Below are 18,975 nucleotides of genomic sequence, written 5' to 3'. Positions count from 1 at the left end.
ACAGAGTGGTGATGGGAAATGGGGACGGACTTAATCCATACCAACAGTCCCGCCCACAACTCAGAGGCAAATGTCGAATGAACAACTGCCACTCTGCAGAAATTATGTTTTAGAAATAGTCCTTTTGGCTAAAAACTGCAGAATTACATTTAAAAGATCAGTGAAAACCAGGCATGTAAAAAATACTAGATAACTATCTAAAAATCGATCAGACAGTGGGAGTAACAGCAGTATCGGTTAGGGATGTAAAAAATAGAAACGTATTGAAAATTGATCGAGTAACTGCACATCAACCACAGATACCAACAAGATTATGTTGGTTGAAAGGTACAGAATCAATCAAGACGTAAATAATGAATTTCTATCAAACTACACTTTCTCTTTCTCTTCATTTTTCTACCATCTTTGTTTTCTTATGTTCATGCGATACAAACAATAAGATGTCCAATCATAAGCTAGCTTCTTCCACATCAGTGCCTGAATACATTTCTCTGTCAAATGCCGTGCATTATTGTTTATTGCTTTTAACGCCATACGAATAAGAAATATCTGGATTTGAGCGTTTCTGGGACTGTATCGTATCACCAAAGAGTTGAATCCAGTAAGTATTGATTCGTGGAGCATGTATCGAGATGTGTCTTGAATCCTGTGAGAGGGAAAGATGCACACCGTATTGGGAACGCTTTTACAAAACCAAAAGATGATCAAAGTTGTACTTAAAGGACAGAAAGACAGGACTCTATATATAGTGTACGCACATATCAGATTTTTTTAGGACAATGTGACGGATTATGTTCCGATGCAGAACCGTGACGCTCTGCATGTCTCATTCTCCACTCGTGTTTGCACCAACAGAAGAAGACATTTTCCATCCAGGGATCCCTGGCTGCTGAGTGCATCACCTTTCTAAATCACTTTGTGAAAAACATCAGCAAAATACGGTAGAGATTTTTTTTTATCAATCAAAGTTTGGTCGATGATACTGGACAAGATTATTGTAGCGGTTTCTTGATTTTTTGTGTCATGTTTTACAGACTATCAGAAAACTGCAGAACATCGGAAATCTTCAAATATTATTTTTGTATTACAGTCTTTCCACATAAAAGGAGTGTACCGGGGCTCATTTATTTCCTAATAGGGTTTATAATGACACGGTCTGCACTGATCTGTCAACCTTTTGTTCTCGGTGAGGAGGGCGGGAAGAGAGGCTTTGTTCACAGCACGAACCTGCAGATCCTTTAATTAACCGCTGATAGGCTTGGATGACAGTAACCATGTAATGAAGTGAACGCGCTGGCTGTTCCTTCACATCATCTGTGATGCCGCTCTTCTCATCATCTTCTGAAGATGAGTGTCCTGCTAGACACTGACTCCAGGTTGGTTAAACCTGCTCTCTGCTCTGTGTTCAGCATCACTTTGAAACGGATCTGTGTGCCACATTCTCGAGTTCTTTCATTTTCCTCTCTAGGATTCCTTTGTTCAGTGCTGGATCCTTGTAAATATTTCCTATGAATTTCCTCTGTAATCCCAGGGAGATCTGTTGTCATTGATCTGACGGATAATGAAAGCTCTGAGCAGGAACTTACTGCCCAAGTCTTTGATGGAGAAGTTGGAGCTCGGCCTGGCTAAGCTGAACTTGAAGGTCGCTGGTTGGTCGTCTTCGTCTTTAGCTTTCAATGTCGCAATTACCTGAAAAAAGACCAAACAGAAAAAACAATCATCATCCGGACGTTTTGTATGAACAACTGTTTTTTCTTATTTTTATTTTTTATGTGAATTTAGAAATAGGATAATCCACTAGAATAGAAGACAGAGAACGAAAGCTGAAATTCAAGTTTTCCACTAAAGAGGAGCGTTTACCGTATTGGTGCTGTCGTTCTCGCAGACAAAGGCATCCACATCGTCCAGTTCCGGATCGTGATCATTGTAGTCCTGTACAGTGATGTGAACTTTTACAACTGACTCCAAACCTTCAGAGCGGAGACACAGGAACAACAATAGTGAGGATTTTGTCTCTTTTCAAGACAAAAAGAACAAAATAGCTCTGCAGTTTGCAACCCTTTTTAACCAGGACAAACTAATGTTTAAGCGACAGATGTGACACACGTTCAAGAACGGACTAAATATGAATTGGGCTATATAAATACAAATAAATTGAAATTGAATAAAATCTGGCTGCAAATGGTTGGCACTTCCATGAATTCAAGGGGACTCATTCCAGACGTCACTACCAAGTCAGAGCTGAAGTTCAACCTGGTTTTAATGGATGCACGTTTTGTACATGGAGCATGAAAATGGACATGAAAACTTGCGTATCTACTCAGAAATGTGACAGTTTTGAACGGGGAAACCTGAAATGTGCATTTTTGATTTATTTTTGCATCATAGTTACTTGTTTCTTTTTGTTTGTAGAATATTTTGCATTCCCTTCTTCACTTTTTATTTCATTTTAAGAAGTTTTAATTTTAATAAACCATTTTACATTTAATTAATAATACTGTCCTAATTCTGTTTTTATCAAATAATTAAAAAAAGGGAAACTTGTAAAAAAAACATTCACAGTGATTGAAAACAATTGACATTTTGAGGTTCATCACAGCCAAAAAATGTTGATGTCGGAGAAATTGACCAGTATCGGATCAATACCCAAATGCTCAGTATTGCCCTAGTGTGAACGTGGATTCACACACCAGTGAATGCAGCTCTGTTTCATCTGTGGGGTAATGCTACGTTCACACTGAGCTAGAAAATGCGCGTTCAAGCGGTCGTTTCCACTGAACAGTCTTTGTATACGCACATTTCAGGCTTCTGCATTCCAAACTCCTGCATTCACATGTTGCTACAAAAGTTTTAAGCCCGTTTTTGGACTCCATGTACGAAACGTGCTGACGTTGAACAAACATTAGAAGTTATAACAATTAAACTTTGACCAATCAGGAACCTGGATTTAATAGTGATATATGGATAGCATCCTTTCAAAACACAGAAGTGCCAACCATTTGAAATCTGATCATGGTGGAGAAATGAATAATTTTGGTTAATGCCAGAACTAAATTCTATGACATCTCTTCCAACGGTGAGTACAGGGGCTAGTATCAGGTAGCGACCATCCAGTGTGAACACCGAATGCACCATGCAATAATCCCCGTTCCTCAAAAGCGCTATGGTGTACATAGAATTAGAAACAACTTATAAAAATGTATTATCTTAACTAAAAATTCCTCTATTACAAAACATGTACATTTTTGCCGTTTTCCAAAGCTCTCCTGGAGTTTATGCTCCGACACAGCTTTGTTATGAGTCGTGGCATTTAAATGTCGTCTGTGGAACTGATTAGGGTCAAGTGTTTGACAGTCACTTTTTTGGTGCTGAAGTGTGTCTTTTTTCTATCTTTAAAGCTCCTTTTGAAAATTCGTCTTCTCTTTGCTGTCTGTTGCACAGAGATTTCAAGCCTATATTTAGTAAAGTACAAGTAATGTACATTCAGGACCTTGTCAGGCTCAGGGGGGCATTGTGCTCCTTAAACATTGTGACGAGCCTTAAAAATAGATCTTTGGATTTCATTCACTGCTGGTCTAAAAATACAGAGTTTGGCGTGGAAGCAGCAAGTGAACAAAAGGACACACTAATGTGATTTTCCTGCTTGTTCTCTCCTTCCCACATGGATCCACCAGGTGTTACTGCGGAGTGATAAATGTGTAAACCCCGCTCGTGTTTGACGCTCATGTTCTCCGGCAAGCCCAGAAACCAAGAGTCTCTCGTTGCTGCTGGAAGGAACACATGGTTTCCATTTCTGGGCAATCTTCTATTGTTTAAAAGGAACAGGATGCATGAGGAATGCAGTCCTCACCGTCTGGCTCCTCCTGCGCTTTAACAAAGAATATGTGTGACGCCTGCAGCTCTCGGTCCAGCTTCCTCACTGTGGACAGTTGACCGCTGATTGGGTGTATGCTGATCGGACAGCCCTCTTCTTCGATGCTGTACCTAAACCGAGACACCACACGTCAGTGCCAGGCTACAGCACAAACCCTTCCAGGTATGTGCCCAGAACCACACCGTATGCTCTTGTTGGCTCTGTCAGGGTCGCTGGCGTTGATTATCCCGATGTTGTCCCTGATGTGTTCTTCCAGGACCTCAAAGGTGTAGACGGACTCTGAGAAAACAGGAGGCTCGTCCACGTCCGTCACCTCCACGGTTACCTGAAAATTTGACAATATTATCAATAAATGTAGACCACAAACAGAAGATCTGTTTTTAGGTTAAAGTCCCAATCTGATGAAAATCATGTTGTTTTGAGTTATTAACATGTCTGTGTGGCATTTTACTTATAAAAGAGAACAAATGTAATAAGAAAGCGTTTTGTTTTTGCATTTCCAAGTATTCCTCCTCTAAATCAGGCTACTCAGCTCAGCTCCAAAAGCCACGCCCCCTCAGAGGAGACTCTGGAAACAGAGGCTTCAGATCAACATGAAAAATGTATTTTTAAGGCATTTAAGGTCGTGGGATTTTGGTTAAAAACATCATAATTATAATTAAAACACTACTGGGAATGTTTTTTTTTTAATTGTTAAAAGATAACTAGACTTTGTGAGAATGATAAATAACTTATACTTTGTACCACTTAATACCTTCCTTGAAGGCCCAAAGTGCTGTGGAGTCACTGTCGCCTTCACACATTCACACACTGATGGCAGCTCTGGTGCCTAACACCATATTAGCTATGTGGGGTTCAGTGTTTTGCCCAAGGACACGTCGACACATGATGAATGATATGTATGTTGATAGTTACCTGTGCACTGGTGACTGCCGTGTTCAGATTGTCTGCAGGAAAATCTAGATCTTCTTTCACCTGGACAGTGAACGTGTAGCTCCTTGTTTTCTCGTAGTCTAAAGCCTAGACAGACACACAGAGAGACAAGTCAATGTTGTAAAGTTGAAATCCCCTGCTCTCATGTCAGATGGAAGTTACAGATTTTCACTTCCAGACTTATCCTCACGAGTGTCTTCTGTGGGAATACATTACAGTTTCACCTCCAGTTTTGGACTAAAATGCACCACTTATTTCAGTCCTCAGTGACATCCATTTATTCATTGAGGACAAACTGACGATTCCAGGTGTGAAAAGGCTGTAAATGTTGTATGACGGCAAACTCAGTTCATCTTCTGGTTACACAGTCCCACGGCATGGTGGGAAATGGTCACAAAACACACTCCATTGATTTGTTTCCTTTCTGTCTTGTTAAGTGGGGACAGTGTGTTAGCTCCAGAGTCCTTTAAATGTAGTGGACAGATTTATTCTAAAATTGGTCGAAAAGGAAGAAGAAATGTACATTTTAGTCATGATTTGGATTTAGTTGAATTCAGCTTAAAAGATTTAAAAAGAAACAAAAAGCCTGATAGAAACTTTGATGTATAGCATGACCTTGAAGCTTTTAATCATGTATTTTTAGTTTGCACAAAATCCAATAAATATAAATGAACAATGTTTACAAAGCAGCAGATTTTGATTTAGGCAGAGAAATGTTCTCCTATTGGGCTGGTCTTCTTTCACACTGCACTCTAGAGGGTGGACCAAATCACTCAGAAAAGATCACAAAATTCCACCTGCTGTTGCTTTGGCGAAGACTTAAGCCTTTGACACAGTACTGTGGTTTTTTGACCATTTATGCGATCGACGTAAATCAGTTGATTCAGTCTGAGAGAAAAGGGGCTTTTCGCTGATGTGCACCTGACAGTGAAAAGCTGCTTTTTTCACGACTGAATCAGCAGATTCTCGTTGATCACATACACACCTCACTCACTATTGTTGGATATCAGTGCAAGATGCTTTTCTCAACTTTAGAATCTGCTGGACTTAAGTTCAAATGGTGAAGACTTACGGTAGTCGAAACAAAGTAAAGGAGCTAAAGAGTTGAAGGATAACCAAACCCTAAATCAATTTTTTTGTCTGTTGATCTCTATAAATGAGGCTTTAAAAGTGCTGTCTGTTGGTCGTTGGCAAATTTTTGACAATTTAAAATAAACTTGTCTAATTGTCTGTGTTACATTTGAATTTCATGATTGGTCAAACCATGTAAGTTTCAGAAGTTTCACGTCATGATCTGCAGCTCCAGTAATGATATCTAGGGTTGTGAATCATTGCTTAGGCGTTATAAATTGGTGCAGAGCCTGTATGAAAAAGGCGGCAGAATCAGCTGATTCACGTTGATTGCATCTGCCTTTCAGCACCGGGAGGCTACGTTTCTCCGCGTCAGAATAAGCTGGAGTTTCGTTAATTGAATCAACTGTTGAAGAGTTACCATAACCAAAAGAAAGTAAACACTGGAGCTAAAGCTCCGATGTTAAAGCTAATTCATTTTTTCAGAAGTTATGTCTGTGAGCGGAACTTCAGTCTCAGTTTCTAAACAGAAAAAATGTTTTACTTTGAAAACCGGAAGCTTCACCGTCACGAAGATGTTTACTTCCGGTGACAGTACCACAGCTTTGTTTTAGTTCGCAAACTTAAAATCCAACATTATTCTGCATTTCAGAGAAAAAATACATCACCCCCAGATAATATTTAGATGATATTTTACAACTATATTTATAAAGATCGCGAATCAGCGATCTTGGATGTCGCGAATATTCGTACTGTAAATTTTGGGAGCAGATTGCGAGTAAAGTTAAAGTCCCACTATTTGGTCCCACTATTTGTCATGCACCTAAGTGTGTGAAATTTGTTCTCCGCATTTGACCCATCCCCTGGGGGAGCGGTGAGCTGCAGACACAGCCGCACTCAGGAACCAATTGGTGGCTTAACCCCCCAGTCCAGTTCCTTAGTGCTGAGTGTCAAGCTGGGAGAAACTACGTCCCATTTTTAGAGTCTCTGGTATGACTCGGCCGGGATTTGAACCCACGACCTTTCAATCTCAGGGCGGACACTCTACCACAAGGCCACTGAGCTGAGTATTTGAGCACCCGAATACTCGTTACAGCCCTAATGATAACAGTACTGTTCCCCAAGCCCCGCCACTCTGACTGGATTTTTACATTTCGGCTGTGGGCGGAGTCAGCCTCCAACTTCCCTGTTTGGTTACCCTTCAAACCAACCCAGACCTGGCAGGAGAAAAAAGCACAAGAGAACTAAGTTGTCCTCTAGCTTTCATAATAAGCTCTTTCTGACTTACTTAGCTGCTTTTTCTTTTTATGAAACACAGATTTCACTTTCTTTGTCGATATATAATCTGCTGAATAGTTAGAGTTCATACACACTGTTGCTAAACAGCACCAGCTTTTACTTGAAGTAAATCTTCTGTCCAAGTAAAACAGACCATCAGTGTTAGAGCGCCCTAAGTCTGTTTTTGATTAGAAGTAAAAAAAAAAAAAAATGAAGTCATATGTTTAGAATTCACATGATGTACTGCTAAAAAAACTTGACACCAAGTCTCAGGACAATGGACTCAATTTACATTGACTCAGAACATGAGTACAAAGACTAGAAACCAACATAAGACGCGCTTAGCAACATCTTCCAGAGGGAGGCATGTTTACCAACGGCTGTTTTACTGCTTCAAACACTGGTTTGGATTCTGGGTGGGATTGATGCTCCACTGCATTTGAGTTTAGTCATTTAGGCAATTTTTGGTTTTTGTTGTTCAAAACAAACAAAAAAAAAAGCTTAAAAAGCTTTTTGGTTTCCTCAAAGCATTTCTTTAAATTTGGATTTTCCTCATAAAAGCATTGTAAGTTTTCAAAGATGACAGCTTTCCCCACAAAACGTGGCACAAGCACAAAAGAAACCTCCAGCTAACATTTGTAAAATATATATTTAACCCTTGAACCCCAGAGCTCCAGTGTTTTTTGTTCTTTGATTCACTGTAACTTTTCAACCGTTAACACGATCATTCCAGTAGATTGTGAGGGAGAAAAGCGGCTCGTCTACTGGAATGATCGTGTTAACGGTTGAAAAGTTACAGTATGTTAAAGATTTTGTGTTTTAGCATCACCGACAAGCTCTTTCTTGATTTGCCTTTTTTTGTTTCTCCAGTCAAGCAGAATGAACTAATGTGGTAACCCAAAATGTGATGTCCATAGATGTGGACGCCGGGTCTTAAGATGTCAAATAAAACTGATTCTGGTTTTGGGATTGTAGCACATTTTTATGGTATTTGATGAGGTATAAGCAAAACTTTTTCTTCATTTCTTTTGACATTTTCCCCAAAATACAGATGAGTTACTGTCACCCTGTTTTATAATGATATTAAAACGCTGCACTGATTTTCTCCTTGGATTAAAGACCACAGGTACACTGGAATATTCCACTAACTGGATTATTCATGGTAACAAGGATCCTCAGCGGCAGAGTATCAAAAGCATTTGTAAACAGCTTAGCAAGAATAAGACCTTTAACTGCAGTGTGGCCGATAGCCGGCTTACTTGCTAAACACAGACGAGGAGAGGGGCTCTGGAGCTGGCAGGGGGGGGGGGGTGTTTTGATTCAGAGCCAGAAAGTTACTACAGAACTCATCAAAATACACTTTCAGCTCTCTGATGTCCTAAATTCCTTATCTGCACAATAAAGTCCGCTAAAGTAAACCTTCACCAGCTCCAGCAGCTGTAAATATTCAACCATACGAAGGCCTTTTCCCTCATCACCACCGTCATGCAACCATCCAACTTCATTATAGGAGTTTCCGTCATGAGACTTTCAGCGTACGCTTTAAAATAGGATTACTTTCATTTATCTAAACATTTTTTCACACTATAGTCACTTCTTTTAAGACCCACTCCGATGAAAATTGTGTTTTTAACATCTTATTGTGCCATTTTTCTGATAATAGGGGACATTTATCACTCAAATTTTGCTCAAAATTTCCTTTTTTTTATTCAAATCGTTTTGAAAAATGTCGACAACGGGCCACAAGCCCCATTCTGATGCATCCACTTGCAGACAAACAGATCCATGAACGTCTTTGTTTTCCTCGTCTGATCTGGAATCTGGACTAAAACTTCATGGCTGGATACTTACGCTATTTTTGTTAGCCCCTATAATGTTAGCTTGCGATGTGAGGGCTGTAAAGGTGAATTCACACCAAACGCAATTTGCGCCTCTGTTTCATTGCGCTGCAAATTTGCTGCTTGCCGCCTGTCAAAACATAAGTTCTTGAGCTTGAGGCCGAGCAGGCAGCCCCCACACCCCGCAGCGGCTGCCTGCCTGCCAGCATATCTCCGCTGGACTGAAGGAGGCTGGGTGACTGCAGCCATAGAGCCGCCGCGGTTGGCTAGTGATCTACCCAGGGTGTATCTCTTCTTCACCCACCCCGATTGAGCAGATTTGTCATTAATTAATATTCTTACCGCTGCTTGAGTCACTGAAAACGTCACATGCCCAAAGCCCAGTTCCTGATTGGTAGATGCAATGTGGCGCAAACTTCAAATATTTACATTTCGGCTGCTCCGAATAATTTGTGCCTCGTCGCTCAAATCTCGGTGCTGCCAGTCCTCCGGGCTGCGCTCATCCCCCAAACTGAGATTCAGGTCGCCTCGTCTCGACCATTAACACTGAAACTGGCCGCCTCTGCTGCGCGAATCGCGCATGGTGTGAATGCACCTTAAGCTAGCAAGAGTAAACAGATGGGTGATGGAAAGTGGGGCTGGGGTTGCGTTGCACCAACCACAACTCAAAGGTGAATTTCTAATGAACTCCTACTGCTCTGCAGAAACTGTCTTAAAAAACATCATTTTTTTATTTGATTTGAATAACACAAATATAATTCAAGAAACACACTTTTAGATTAGATCGATAGATGATCAGAGTGGGACTTTATATTATTTCTGATGGGTAAAAAATGTATCCAGGGAGAGGGACAATAATTTCCTACTGTATTATAGGATAGATGCGTCTTAAAACAAACTCAGTCTCGTCTGCATTTAGTGGTTAAAGACTTTCTTCAAATTGGAAATATCTTCATTTGAAGGAGCTTCCTCGCACAGCGGCCTCTCACCTGTTTGAGCATGAGATTCCCATTTTTGTTGGAATCAAGCTGGATGTCAAATACTTGGTTGAACTCTTCTTTCAGAATCCTGAATTTAGGCTTCTTGTTCTTCAGCTCATCTCTGTCAGTCACCACCAGAGTGTCGATCACCTCGTTCAACTTGTGGTTCTCCGGAACCCTCATTTCATATCTTACTGTGGAAGGGAAACAAATTCTGTTTAATAGAGCCACACACCAGCGCTTTAAGGTTCCCGTTTTCCTCACGTTTGCTGAAAGACGGCATGTTATCGTTGGCGTCGGTGATGGTGATGGTGACTGAAGTGGTGGCCGTGCGGCCGCCCTCCTCTCCTCTTAAGTCCTGAGCTTTCACCACCATGACATACTGGCTCCTGCTCTCCCGGTCCAGAGTGTTTACCTTGCAGCTGATCTCACCTGCAGAGGGACAGAGAGGGTGTTATCTCTCTGACTCATGTTCTGGTAAAAATAGCGTGCCTGTGGGCAGTTTACCACAGTCCTTTACCCAGAAAAAAAAACAAAAAAGCAGGTTTGATCCTGTGGGGATGCCTACCTGTGGTTTCACTAATGCTGAAGGCAGAAACATCTCCCCCTTTGGCAAAAGAGTACCCGACGATTCCGTTGGCAGAGGAGGGGTCGTCTGCATCAGATGCTGTCACCTTGGTTACAAAAGTTCCTTGATAAATGAGCCACAATAAAAGACATATTACAAATGGAACAGGGCAATTACTGAAATAAATCACTTTTTTTGTCTTTCTTGTGATTTAGAGCTCACTAGAGTTCATTGTTGTCTCTACATACCTATTTTAGACCTCTCCATGATGTATCCATTGTACGTTTGTGCAAAAACAGGCTTGTTGTCATTGATGTCAGTCACATGAATCACAAAGTCTCCAGCATCCTCCACCAGCCGGTTGTATTCGTCATACATTCTAGCAGTCAGGTTGTACGAAGCCTTCTTCTCTCTGTCCAGAGATGTGGTGACATACAGGTTTCCATCCCGATCCACCGTGAAGATGCTGTTTGCTCCTTCGCCTTCGATTTCAAACTTCATGGATTGCTCCTTCTTACTTGACTTGAGCTGTGGAGGAAGAACAGGAAGAAATGTTAAAGCTGGTCTCTAAGAAAAATGACTCAGAACGAATCTAAGAACTGAGAGTGGTTTCGATTTGTTTTCTACAGTTTGTGCAAATTGTAGGAATGCTCAACTGTTTATTAGACCACAACACAAAAATGCAAATGAAAGTTCCCATTTATCCAGGTGACATCTTATAGTTAAGTCATGGCATCTGGACTTCTTTCTTTCAACGTTTCAAGGGAAATTTTATGTTCAGATGCCACGACTTAATGTCAAGAAACAACATAACAAGCATTCATGTCGTGAAAAGCCATTATTTTTGTTACCATTTTGAGTGGTTTATTGATTTTTTTAATTTATGGATTTGGTAAATTTTTTTGAAAAAATACAGGACAAAACACAAATTTTTCGAACTCAACAAAAATATAATGAAATGCATTGATTAGAAAACAGAAAACAAACAAAAACAAAGACACACATGTCCCATTTGAGTCATTGAATAAAGTAATTTTTAACTAAAGTCCAGTAGAGTTTGGTTGGTTGCTTGAAAAGGAGTGAGAAGTAACCAATTTATATAATCCCACTGCCACTTAATGACCTCATTTAACAGTTTTGCATAGTTATATAATCCCGTTCTGATCAGATCAAATTTTTAATTTAAGGAGCAAAGTGAATTTTAAATGGAAAATTACTTGAAATTAAGCAAAAACTGGATTATAGGTCTCCAGGTGTAAGAACTGGACAGAGTGACCACTCCTCCCCCCTGGTGTTTTAAACATACCCGCTGGTTCCAAAACGCCTAAATCCCATTGTGGTTGCGATGGCGTTCTTATGTGAGGGAAAGGGTCAAAAATTGCTTGATATCATTATGATACCCAACATGAAGGAGTGAGTGGAACCAACCTTTCCAATCTTGTAGGCCTCAGGAGCTGGTCTCTCTTCTTCCACATACAGAGCGTTCCACTGCCACTCTCTCTTCCGTCTGAGCAGTACTACATGTGGCTCTCGGTTCATCACATCAGTGTGATCTACTCTGTGAGCCATCGCCCCTGCAAGTCCAGATTCTTGAGTAGTTATAACGAAGAAGGCCAAAGTGGTCATGAGTCCTGCAGCCCAAACCTGAAGACACTCCATCATCTAAGAGTAATGTGACAGTAGAAGAAGGAGGGAGAGAACAGGACAGAGGGCAAGGCAGCCATAAGAAGGAGTGGAGATTGGAAAATTGAGGGTGAAGAAAGAGGAGAGGAAGCAAAACAGAAGAGTGGAGATCACATTAAAACCACTTATCAGCTTTGGGCAGACAGCTTCACTGGGCTGAAGTGAGAATTAGAGTGAAGGCCAAGGACAGCGCTGAGCTCGAGGTCTAGCTATCATTTAGCACCAGGGCTCTTAAGCCTTTGCAGCTCGGGACCCAAATGAATCATTTAGCTCACCATCATGGGACCTGCACTGAAAGCATAAGTACTGAGGTCACATGGGAATCCATGAGGCACAGGCCTGTGACCCAATTTAGGTCTTGACCCGTTGATGCTGCATGAGAGAGAGACTGATGACATTAAACCCGCGACAGATGTCTGTCTTTATCAGTCTTTAGAAAGGCCACTTTCCAAAAAGGGACTTGTTGACATTTTAAATTTGTGATTGGTATCCCCATCCCGCTTCTAATATGGCAGATGAGAACAGAGTAATGTTTGGGTTTCACACAGGCGATGTTTGAAGGCTACAAAGATTGAAGGGTTAGAAATGACTAAACCAAGGAACCCAAAGTCCTTTTTCTCTTTATACTTTCTTAAAATTAAATAATTTTGTCATATTCTTCCTTTCTCTGTATTTGGAGAAGTAACAATAGAGTAACATATTTTGGGTTTCAGAGACAAACGTAGAATTTCAGTTTTTATTTTCATTTAGTTAAATGTAGTTTAGAGAAAGCTATTCTTAAGGCTATTTAATAATTCAGCTATGTCATAAAATTTAAAGTCACTAAAGAAGCAATAGTGTAGCTGGCCATCAATTGTGAGTTAAAAAGTGTTATTAGTAGAAAAAATGTTTTCTGATCATTTAAAATAAATACATTATATTTTACAGCCAATAAATAATAATTATTTTTTGTGTTAATCAGTTAAAAACTTTGATAAAAAAGGAGGAACTTACTTTTTTGTTCCGCTTGTAAATCGTTGTTGCTATGGGGGATATTATAATCCCCACCCCACCTGAATGAGTCCCACATGGTCCAGAAAAGAGAAGTCTGCAAGAGTTTTGCTTGTGAAATCAGTTCTGGAAGAATGAAGATGTTTTTGAAGTTTTTCCTCTTGCGTTAATGCGGCTGTAATAATGGATTTATTTTTTTATTGTTTTAATTATTTTGCTGTCCAAGATTGTGTTAAAGTTAATGAAAAGTCTATATGTGCAACTTAAGGCTAATAAAATGTCCAATTTATTTGTGTTTTCTTTATTATCCTCTGTGAGAACACTTTGTAAAAAGGGTTCATTTAAGTTTCTGTATTTTATTTCATAGTTTTGACTGAACTGCTAGGGCACGGAAAGAGGCATGTAAAGACATGTTGAAGAACTTTTGTGTCCAAATAACTGTCTGTTGAAACAAAGAAACGTTTATGCCTTTCATCGAGCTCGAGCGGAGTAACAAATACAATTAGATGTCATCAGCATACACATTTTAAAATCACTCATCATTTTCCTAAAAGGTTTATGTAGGTAAGAAATAGAATTGGGCCTAGGACAGAGCCCTGAGGGACACTTCAGATATTTTATGATTAAGAAACATGACAGCAGTTCTGTTGGACAAGTAGGAAGAAAACTATGAAAGAGCAGATCTAGAAGTCTCTAAATCTGTTTGTAGTCCTCATAATAGTGTTTCGTGGTCGACTGTGTCGAAAGCTGAGGACAATCTAGTAAAACTCGTCTACTCATCTCACATTTAACAAAGGTATTTAGAACAGGGGTGTCCAAAGTCAGTCCTCGAGGGCCGGTGTCCTACATGTTTTCCAACCAACCTGCTATTGAAGCTCCTTATTGGCCAAACACACCTGATCCAGGTAATCAGCAGCAGATGAGGCAGGATTTCTGGAAAACCAGCAGGAGGCTGGCCCTCGAGGACTGACTTTGGACACCCCTCAGATAGATGATGATGTATTTCCTGTTGTGTTATTGTGTATTTGGTGCATTTGGACTCAAACACTAGAGCAATAGTCATGATGGGATGGTACTCTGAGGCTTTACTGATGGAACCAAGATTTTTTTTTTTTTTATTCTGTCTTGGATTCATAAATAACGGTTAAAAAAAAAGAAAAAAAACGTTAAAGAGCCCATAAGCATTTTTTGTTCTGCAACAATGATCCAAACACAACAACCATTTTAGATCAGAAATGAAGATTGTTGCCTCCTGTTAAGGTCTGGACATGGACACATCACTGGTTGGAACTTTTCTCCTAACAAGAAGGAAAGCACACAATGTTCACAAACAGAACATCAAACTGTAAAATTAAGACATTTTTTATTAATTATTTTAATATCAATATTTTTTATCAGAATTATATATAAAAAAACAGAACCTAAAAAAACTTGTGACAATTCAGAATGTGAAACTAATGTTAATCAGCATTCCAGGAATTTTCAAACTTTAAAACATCTATTTAAAAGGTGGTGAGTTGTCACTGTGCTCTTTGGGGAAATTGTGTGTACCATACTGAACATAGACCACAGAAAAAGAAGAAAAGGGTTAGAAAAAGCCACAGACGAGCATAACGAAGGTAAACGATACTTAGACATCATTTGATGTTTCTTAGATTACAGTTTCAAGTGTTATTCAGAAACAGAAATCTAGTCAGCCTTCCTGGTCGTCGGATCGAGACGAACATTCATGACAAATCAAAAAGATGGATAACATTATAGTAACCAAAGAGCCCCGAGCAAGTTCCAAACACCTAAAGGGGAACTCCAAAGTACATGAAGGTCACATCTGAAGTGGACCACAAGAGAATAAACCAAAGTAAACCCAACAGTTGAAAGCAGAAAAATAAACAAACAAACTGGAATTTGTCACAAAGATGCTGAAAAGCCACAGAACCTCAAGAAAAAAATAGAACTGGAGTTTCTTGGCAAGGTCTAAAGACCTACCACTATGAAAATTGTGTTTTTTCTGATGATGGAGGACATATATAATATTAATTAAGATTTACACGTTTTATTGAGGTATTTCTTTCTGTAAATTAGGAGGAATCAGGAGCAGATAATCTCTATTGTGGTGCAGCAACTTTCAAGGCCTCCTGGAGGGAAACATGGAGCCATGGGACAGAAAGGTTAGTCTCAGCTGCAGGCTTTAACCCGTAACACCTGACACAGTAATAAAGATTTTGTGATTACGGGGCGGCCGTGGTCCAGTGGTAGGGCGGTCGACTCCTGATCAGAAGTGAGCGGGTTCGACTCCCGCCTTGCCCGCCCATGTGTCGAAGTGTCCTTGGGCAAGACACTGAAACCCGAATTGCCTCTGGTGGGAGGTTGGCGCCAGTGTTCGGCAGCGGAGCCACCACCAGTGTGTGAGTGGGTGAATGGGTCTGTGACTGTGGAGCGCTTTGGGCCCTTGAAGGAGGGTAGAAAGCACTATATAAGTATACGCCATTTACCATTACCAACACGAAATCTTTAATATACTGTAACCTTTCAATCGTTTGATAATTCCAGTAGATTTTGAAGGAGAAAAGCAGCGCAAGCCAAAATCTACTGGAATTACATTGATCTTGTTAACAATTAAAAAATGAACATAAACACTGGAGCTCCGGTGTTAAAGGGTTAACACAAGCTACAAACACCCCTCCATTTGAAGGAGGAGTTGTACTTTTTAAATCCAACCCTGCAAACAGAGGGATATATAAAGTCCTCACCCGTGAGGCTGGTCCACGTTGCGCTGAGAAGCGCTTTTCTTCATGTGGGTGCGTTCTAAAGCACAGACATTTACATTTAAATGTAATTAATGACTTTTTGTTGTAGCATGAACTTTTTAAAAGTTATAAAAACGCTGTTGTTATGTATATTTGAGCGCTGGAAGCTCCGCGCTTATGCTAGCGGACCGGCGATTATTGGTGACAGCATCGATGAAAGTAACATACGAAATACGAGACATTATTTTTTCATAACTCTCCGTTTGGAGGGCTGAATGAAGGGAAGGAATTCGGATTGGGGCTAAACGTCGGTCAATAACACCAGGTTCTGTAGCATGTTTTAAACATTCATAAAGATATTGAACGTGTAGAGCAGGGGTCTGCAACCTGTGGCTCCTTTATCCCTCTATTGTGGCTCTTTGGCTTTAAAGAAAACTTCAGACTTAACTAATTATTTAACTAATTAATTTGTGTTTGGCTTTTTGACATGTCAGATAGGTCTAACTGATCAAATTGATAGTAAAAGGTTTAACATATCCATTTATATGTAGGCTATAGATAAAAAAAGTGGATTAAACTTAAAAACACTTGTGTTTTTATTCACAACTAAAATAAGAAAAGTGTGGAGGAAACACCAAAGTCACAATAATAAAAAATCTCATGTTTTTTTTTTCATTTTAATTAAAGTAAATCTGCTACAGCTGGAGGATCTGATTAAAAACAGGTTGTGTTTTATTTTGAAAGGAACTTGAATGTGCTATCGTCAAAAGTAAAAGAAGTTAAATTTGTTATATATAGAAAAATTGTTGAGAACATTTCAAAGCTATATTCTATAAATGAATGGCTTAATGACTTAAAAAAACTTAAATAAAGTTTATTTTTCACTTTGAGGTAAGACTTTGAAGCTCTCGCTAAGTTTCAATCCATAAGAACCTGGACAGAATGGATCTTTCGCTGTTAAGGGTTGCAGACCCCTGATTTACAGCGAGGCCCGCGGGCCGGATCTGGCCCTCCCCCACGTTTGGCCAAAAAATATCAGACACCCATTATTTATTTATTTATTTTAATCTGGTCACATGATCAAGACCCACATAGAACGTGACAATTTACTCCACCCTTCTACAATGTCTATAGTTAATGATAATAAGTTGAACCAAAGAACAAAATGACCTAAACAGCCTCTTGGGAGCGGAAAGATCCAGATGGCTTTTTCTGTTCACCAATAAACTGACCCCGTCCACACATCAGAGAAGAAAACAGCTGTGTGGCCATCACAAGAAAACGTTTGGGGACCCCTGATTTAAATCAAATCAACTTTATTTATAAAGCGCTTTAACACAACCAGACTGCTACAAAGCACTGTACATAAAAACAAAAAGAAAACTAATAGATAAAAATATAAGCATAAAAACTAAGACAGTTAAAACAGAGTAAAATACAGAGCAGTCTCTTGGAACGTTAAAAGCTTGGCTGTAAAAATGGGTCTTAAGCTTAGTTTTAAAAATGGACAGATTTAGAAACCTTTTTCTGAAACCTAACAACCAACTCTTTTGACATATATATTCTAATACAGGTGTATTAGAGGTTTTTTTTGCTTTTTAAAATCCTTTTTTCCCCTGTGAGTTTTTATTACCACCTACACAAACGATTTCTGTTCAGTCAGCTGTCAGAGAAGAATGTTTTGCTTCCTCCTGGCCTTTCTTGCCCCGTCTCCTACACTGTTTTTCAAAGTTTTACCCCCAAAAAAGGGTTCTATCTAATGCAGCAGAAATGCCAGGGAAATGATCTCCAAAACACTCAAGCCGCAGTGCTTTGTACTCCAGCTGATATCTCGGTGCGACTCTGCGCCTTAGCGGTAGCCAGATTAGTCCATCTTATTGTCTTCCAGCCATTAGCAGCAGGGCGGGAGAAAGAGAGATTATAATGAGGGGATTATACTGGCACAGTTCTTCTCTCTCTGATGGCATAATCTCATATTGTGCTGACCTCCCCTGACCTCTTTGCACAGCTCCCCAGAAATCTGCACTGAAAGACTCAGCAGTGGAGTTTGGCCTCTGTTTGCACCCTTTTTGTTTGTTTTTGTGTTTATTTGTGTTGTCTTTCTTTCTCTCCTTTGATAACTCTGTGAAACTAAAGAGCTGAAGAGCAAAGAAGCATAAAAACACCTGCTGTGAGTCAACAGTCTGTGACACACCCAACCAATTAGAACTCATTTAGTGTCTGACAGTCTGGATCTCGCCTGCTGCTGACATCACCTCACTTCATGACTTGAAGAAATATCCTATACACACAAGAAACCTCTGGGAACTCTAGCGCCCTCCCACCATCCAAAAATATGCTCCATAATTGGCTCCTCTACATCAGGGGTCTCAAACTCAATTTACTTAGGGGCCAATGTAGACAGAGTCTGGCTGAGGCTGGGCCGTATGGGTTTTTTGTGCCAACAAAATATATCTTTGGTCCATTGTCTATGTCTACTGAGCAAGTTTATTGAACATTTGTTCATGTCTATGTAGTACTAAACAATATCTTCTGCATGTCCTGAGAAACGACAGGAGCAAACGATGCCAGCAACTGTTGCTAAGGACTTTGCTGACGATCAGATCCAACGACAATGGCAAATGCAAAGTTTTAAACATAAAGCTTGAAACATCACAAAGCAAATACAAAATCAAAGGACATGCAGAAGATATTGCTTGGTAGACAATTAACTTTCTCATTAAAGTGGGGGCTGCAAATGGCCCGCGGGCCGCCAGTTTGAGACCCTTGCTCTAAATTGTCCCTAGGTGTGAATGTGAGTGTGTTTGCACATCAGTAGTTAGGTTAGGCTCTGGCAGCTCCGTGACCCCAAAAGGGACAAAAAAAATCACTATTCTGAATACATCTGGTCCTAAAAAGGGAAGTCCTTAAATGAATGTGTTTCATCTGCTGGAAATGATGTATTAAACATATTCAAATAGTTTTCTTGAAAAATAAATTCCAACGAAAATGTCTCACGATTAAATAAATAAAA

At 39.9% G+C, this 18,975-nt stretch overlaps 1 protein-coding gene across 1 annotated transcript in view; it reads right to left on the bottom strand.

Annotated features, from left to right (window-relative positions):
- cdh5 (cadherin 5) overlaps nt 1–18,975 on the bottom strand; it is a 46,967-nt gene that overhangs the window by 16,376 nt on the left and 11,616 nt on the right. The window contains exons 2-11 of the mRNA XM_024297791.2: nt 11,971–12,204; nt 10,791–11,070; nt 10,543–10,665; nt 10,239–10,406; nt 9,984–10,168; nt 4,790–4,894; nt 4,057–4,199; nt 3,851–3,984; nt 1,861–1,970; nt 1,587–1,689 (exon numbers count right to left, since the gene is read on the bottom strand). Coding sequence (XP_024153559.1) covers nt 1,587–1,689; nt 1,861–1,970; nt 3,851–3,984; nt 4,057–4,199; nt 4,790–4,894; nt 9,984–10,168; nt 10,239–10,406; nt 10,543–10,665; nt 10,791–11,070; nt 11,971–12,204 — 1,585 coding nt within the window. The remainder of the gene's footprint in view (nt 1–1,586; nt 1,690–1,860; nt 1,971–3,850; nt 3,985–4,056; nt 4,200–4,789; nt 4,895–9,983; nt 10,169–10,238; nt 10,407–10,542; nt 10,666–10,790; nt 11,071–11,970; nt 12,205–18,975) is intronic.

Source organism: Oryzias melastigma, linkage group LG15 (assembly GCF_002922805.2).
Source record: "Oryzias melastigma strain HK-1 linkage group LG15, ASM292280v2, whole genome shotgun sequence".
In the NCBI taxonomy this organism is placed as follows: domain Eukaryota; kingdom Metazoa; phylum Chordata; class Actinopteri; order Beloniformes; family Adrianichthyidae; genus Oryzias; species Oryzias melastigma.
This window is presented reverse-complemented; position numbering and strand designations above follow the sequence as displayed.